A 6,164-nucleotide genomic window follows, 5' to 3' on the forward strand; every position below is an offset into this window, starting at 1 on the left:
GGAGATAAAGTAATGGAATGACTCCTGCTTAGGGAGATAATGTAATGGAATGACTCCTGCTTAGGGAGATAAAGTAATGGAATGACTCCTGCTTAGGGAGATAATGGAATGACTCCTGCTTAGGGAGATAAAGTAATGGAATGACTCCTGCTTAGGGAGATAATGGAATGACTCCTGCTTAGAGAGATAATGGAATGACTCCTGCTTAGGGAGATAAAGTAATGAAATGACTCCTGCTTAGGGAGATAAAGTAATGGAATGACTCCTGCTTAGGGAGATAATGGAATGACTCCTGCTTAGGGAGATAAAGTAATGGAATGACTCCTGCTTAGGGAGATAATGGAATGACTCCTGCTTAGGGAGATAATGGAATGACTCCTGCTTAGGGAGATAAAGTAATGGAATGACTCCTGCTTAGGGAGATAAAGTAATGGAATGACTCCTGCTTAGGGAGATAACGTAACGGAATGACTCCTGCTTAGGGAGATAACGTAATGGAATGACTCCTGCTTAGGGAGATAACGTAATGGAATGACTCCTGCTTAGGGAGATAAAGTAATGGAATGACTCCTGCTTAGGGAGATAAAGTAATTGAATGACTCCTGCTTAGGGAGATAACGTAATGGAATGACTCCTGCTTAGGGAGATAACGTAACGGAATGACTCCTGCTTAGGGAGATAACGTAATGACTCCTGCTTAGGGAGATAATGGAATGACTCCTGCTTAGAGAGATAATGGAATGACTCCTGCTTAGGGAGATAATGGAATGACTCCTGCTTAGGGAGATAAAGTAATGGAATGACTCCTGCTTAGGGAGATAACGTAATGGAATGACTCCTGCTTAGGGAGATAAAGTAATGAAATGCCCTGACTTGGGTGTGAATGCAAAAACTACACAGTACCAGCAATCAATGTCTTCAATTAAGAAACATAGAAATACATTTACCCTTTGCAGTTGACCAATCAATGACTAGTGCTGTAAGAAAATATGCATTTAGGTTAAATAGATATTTATTTCCATATATTTCCTCATACAAACATTCACTTCCAAAACTAAAAAAAACAAATGGTTAAAAAAAACCATGAAATCAATTATTGACTGAATTAAAAGAGCAGCCAGTAGACATCCTAAATGGCACCCTGTATAGTAGTGCACTACATTTAACAAGGGACCATAGGGCTCTGGCCAAAAGTAGTGCACTATATAGGGAACCATTTGGGACACATCGTTGTGGTTGTGAATACAATAACCAGTCAGACAGGGAATCATAAAGCCACAGTAGGGAATGTGGAAAGTGAAATGTCAAAATGGATCGTATGTTGTGCTCCCTCTCCATTGGTCTAAAACACCAGGGTTGTCCAGGAATATGTTCTACTCCCTCTCCATTGGTCTAAAACACCAGGAACATGTTCTACTCCCTCTCCATTGGTCTAAAACACCAGGGTTGTCCAGGAATATGTTCTGCTCCCTCTCCATTGGTCTAAAACACCAGGAACATGTTCTACTCCCTCTCCATTGGTCTAAAACACCAGGGTTGTCCAGGAATATGTTCTGCTCCCTCTCCATTGGTCTAAAACACCAGGAACATGTTCTACTCCCTCTCCATTGGTCTAAAACACCAGGAACATGTTCTTCTCCCTCTCCATTGGTCTAAAACACCAGGGTTGTCCAGGAATATGTTCTACTCCCTCTCCATTGGTCTAAAACACCAGGAACATGTTCTACTCCCTCTCCATTGGTCTAAAACACCAGGAACATGTTCTTCTCCCTCTCCATTGGTCTAAAACACCAGGGTTGTCCAGGAACATGTTCTACTCCCTCTCCATTGGTCTAAAACACCAGGAACATGTTCTACTCCCTCTCCATTGGTCTAAAACACCAGGGTTGTCCAGGAACATGTTCTTCTCCCTCTCCATTGGTCTAAAACACCAGGGTTGTACAGGAACATGTTCTGCTCCCTCTCCATTGGTCTAAAACACCAGGAACATGTTCTTCTCCCTCTCCATTGGTCTAAAACACCAGGGTTGTACAGGAACATGTTCTGCTCCCTCTCCATTGGTCTAAAACACCAGGAACATGTTCTATTCCCTCTCCATTGGTCCAAAACACCAGGAACATGTTCTACTCCCTCTCCATTGGTCTAAAACACCAGGAACATGTTCTACTCCCTCTCCATTGGTCTAAAACACCAGGAACATGTTCTACTCCCTCTCCATTGGTCTAAAACACCAGGGTTGTCCAGGAACATGTTCTTCTCCCTCTCCATTGGTCTAAAACACCAGGGTTGTACAGGAACATGTTCTTCTCCCTCTCCATTGGTCTAAAACACCAGGAACATGTTGTACTCCCTCTCCATTGGTCTAAAACACCAGGGTTGTACAGGAACATGTTCTTCTCCCTCTCCATTGGTCTAAAACACCAGGGTTGTACAGGAGCATGTTGTGCAGACAGATATGATAGGCTATAGGAAAGCCTTTGCTCCTCTTCAGATTGGTAGAAAACAACAGTGACCAGTCCATGGGACGACATTAAGCTACACTGAACAAACATATAAAACACAACATGTAAAGAGTTGGTCCCATGTTTCATGAGCTGAAATAAAAGATCCCAGACATGTTCCATACACACAACATTTTTGGCACAAATTTGTTTGGATTATCTTGGCAAAGGAGAAATGCATTCACCTGACAGGTGTGGCATATCAAGAAGCTGATTAAACACCATGATAATTACATAGGTGCACCTTGTGCTGGGGAGAATAAAAGGCCACTAAATAGTTTTTTGTTGTTGCAGTTTTGTCACAACACAACGTCACATATGTGTCAAGTTGAGGGAGCGCGCACTTGGCATGCTGACTTGCAGGAATGTCAACCAGAGCTGTTGTCAGAGAATTTAATTTTGATTTCTCTATCATAACCCACATCTAACATCATTTTTAGAGAATTTGGCAGTATGTCCAACCAGCCTCAAAAACCCGCAGACCACGTGTATGGCGTGGTGTGGGCGAGCGTTTTACTGACGTCAACGTTGTGACGTTATGGTATGGGGCAGGTATAAGCTACTGACAACGAACACAATTGCATTTTAAATCGAGCGCAATTTGAATGCCCAGAGATACCGTGACGAGATGCTGAGGCTCATTGTGAGGCCCATTTTTTTTTTTTTTAAGGTATTTGTGAACAACAGATGCAGATTTGTTTACATCCGATCGTGAACGTTAGACCCTAAAATCCATAGATTAGAGCCTAATCAATTTATTTAAAATTGACTGTTGTCCTTATATGAACCGTAACTCAGTAAATTCTTTGACATTGTTGCATGTTGAGTTTATAGTTTTGTTCAGTATAGATGGGAAATGTTTTGGGGGGGGGGGTTTCAAGGTGTCCGTCTTATCTCAAGGTATAAACTGTTGTTAAATGAATGCACTTTATTGGTTGAGTTGCTACTTCATCTCAAACCAATATAAATGTTTTGGTATGCATAAAAAGGCGCACTGCATTGCGCCCCAAAAATAGGATTTCCAACAGTGTTCTAGTCATGTAGGCTACTGGGTCCTAAAGCTGAACGCTGCCCAAGTCCTCCACTGGGCATCACCATCAGCTCGGTTTCTCTTGGGGTCTTTCAGTTTACACTCTGATGAAAGTCGTCCTTCATTTCCGCATCAGTTGAGTTGAGATGGTTCGCTAACTCTTGCGTCACCGCATCTCTGCCGATCTGATCATTTCGCCTCTTCTCCATGATCAAGTCGTCAATACTCTGAAATTCAAGGACGTGACTTTTCTTTTCAGAAAACAGCATTTTTAACCTGTAAGGCTGCTTTCCGATCCGGAGTTCTCCTCCTATCTTGAATTCCCTCTTGCCGAACCGGCACCACGCAGCAAAACACTCAGAGTTTCTCCAGTACAGCTCTCTGTCTCGCCTTCCGACCTGCTGCATGGCGTTCTGCACCACCACCTCCGGAGGCAGAGCAATGAATTTATACAGCCCGTTTACTATCCTGCCTCTCTTTCCCTGACTGGCATCTGTCAGGAAATTATTCTTTATTTCAGCCCGGTGCAGGTGAACGACCTGAAAGTCGCCCACGTACACAACCCAGTGAGGGTACTGGCCCGTAGCCACGAACTCCACCAAATCCCCCGGTATGCACTTGTTCAAAAGATTCTCTGTCGAATACGTGCTCATGTCAGATAGTTTGAGATTTTTCTCGTACACAGATTCGTCCCGGTAGTACACAACACACTCCAGCTCGTCGCAGTTATCGTATTGCTTCTCTTCCTCGTTCTGGTCCTTGTCCGGTCCGTCAATACGTTCCTCTTGTTCGTCGTCGTCTGCGGAGAAGATATAAGACACACCGATCCGGGGCCCCAGCTCATCCTCCGTGTCAAAGCCGTTCGGATCTGCGGTCGGAACATTGTCATAACTCAGATGTGTCAGTTTGTCAACCTGGTTACCCATGCCACTTCCAGGTGGGTGGTGACAACAACAGAATGACACGTTTCCACCTGTTCCAGGCGCGGAGGTGGTGAGGTCGGTGCTGAAGGTAGGAAACGTAACACGGCCGGTAATTCGAGCCCGGTAGGATTAATTTCAAGGTGTGGGACGGTTCCAATCCATCATCAAATGTTTCCGGTCAAAAAGACAATACCGGGATGATGTCCAAAAAAATTGTGGATTTCAACCTTGTGAAAAAGAGAGAAACATGTTTGAGTTTTTGAAAATGTCCAAGACGGTGATATGACATTGTCCCGTCAAACTCTTTGGGAGCAGTAGACCAACATTTCAAACAGGTGTATGCGCCTGTTTAAACCGGTTAGAAAAGAAACGGCGTTTTACTCACCCCACAGGTCTTGTAGATATTGAAAGTACATCACCGACGAGCCATTTGTTATGATCGTCCACAGGAAACGACATATAACTGACTACAGCTTGTTTTCGGTGTCATTTCTCAGAAGAATACCGGAGTGTCCAGCTATATGCGGTGACTCCACGGAGGTTTCTGTATGAACTGAAACTAGTGGCTTGTTGCAGGGAGCCTCACCACGGCTTTATCTCTTAAAGACACAGAGCACATTTATTACATCCAACAAGTGATACCCACTTCACCACGTCCCTATACTCGTGTATTACTTCCTATTTGTTTCCCTTCTCCTTATCGTGGGGCAAAACCCGACGGAGGTTTGGTTTATGTCATATGTTCATCAGATGCACATGCGGTTTGCCTTATCTCGTTTTTTTTCTTCTTCTGCCGGATGTCTAGCCTGCATTGTTTTTGTACTTGATGCACGCGTGCCTCGCAAGGCTGCAGAACGGTTTGAAGCATGGAGAAGATCAGGTAGAGACCAAAGCTAATAATTACAACAGATGAAAGGTGTTCTTCTATGGACCTACTGGTTTCATATAGGCTGCAGAACGGTTTGAAGCATGGAGGAGATCATGTAGAGAACAAAGCTAATAATTACAACAGATGAAAGGTGTTCTCCTATGGACCTACTGGTTTCATATAGGCTGCAGAACGGTTTGAAGCATGGAGGAGATCATGTAGAGAACAAAGCTAATAATTACAACAGAGGAAAGGTGTTCTCCTATGGACCTACTGGTTTCATATAGGCTGCAGAACGGTTTGAAGCATGGAGGAGATCATGTAGAGAACAAAGCTAATAATTACAACAGAGGAAAGGTGTTCTCCTATGGACCTACTGGTTTCATATAGGCTGCAGAACGGTTTGAAGCATGGAGGAGATCATGTAGAGAACAAAGCTAATAATTACAACAGAGGAAAGGTGTTCTCCTATGGACCTACTGGTTTCATATAGGCTGCAGAACGGTTTGAAGCATGGAGGAGATCATGTAGAGAACAAAGCTAATAATTACAACAGAGGAAAGGTGTTCTCCTATGGACCTACTGGTTTCATATAGGCTGCAGAACGGTTTGAAGCATGGAGGAGATCATGTAGAGAACAAAGCTAATAATTACAACAGATGAAAGGTGTTCTCCTATGGACCTACTGGTTTCATATAGGCTGCAGAACGGTTTGAAGCATGGAGGAGATCATGTAGAGAACAAAGCTAATAATTACAACAGAGGAAAGGTGTTCTCCTATGGACCTACTGGTTTCATATAGGCTGCAGAACGGTTTGAAGCATGGAGGAGATCATGTAGAG

At 43.6% G+C, this 6,164-nt stretch overlaps 1 protein-coding gene across 1 annotated transcript; it reads right to left on the bottom strand.

Moving 5' to 3' along the window:
• Nucleotides 1-994: 994 nt before the first annotated feature.
• LOC106598261 (protein LRATD2) lies at nucleotides 995-5,106 on the bottom strand. The gene is made up of 2 exons (XM_014189307.3): nucleotides 4,840-5,106; nucleotides 995-4,681 (listed from the first exon to the last, which is right to left on the bottom strand). Exon 2 carries the CDS (start codon nucleotides 4,455-4,457, stop codon nucleotides 3,624-3,626), a length of 834 nt encoding a protein of 277 aa, XP_014044782.1. The 5' UTR covers nucleotides 4,458-4,681; nucleotides 4,840-5,106; the 3' UTR covers nucleotides 995-3,623.
• Nucleotides 5,107-6,164: the final 1,058 nt, after the last annotated feature.

This window comes from Salmo salar, chromosome 05 (assembly GCF_965601325.2).
Source record: "Salmo salar chromosome 05, fSalSal1, whole genome shotgun sequence".
Lineage (NCBI taxonomy): Eukaryota > Metazoa > Chordata > Actinopteri > Salmoniformes > Salmonidae > Salmo > Salmo salar.

Coding starts and splice junctions, on each gene's coding strand:
- LOC106598261 (XM_014189307.3), bottom strand. CDS start 4,457: ATGGGTAACCAGGTTGACAAACTGACACATCTGAGTTATGACAATGTT.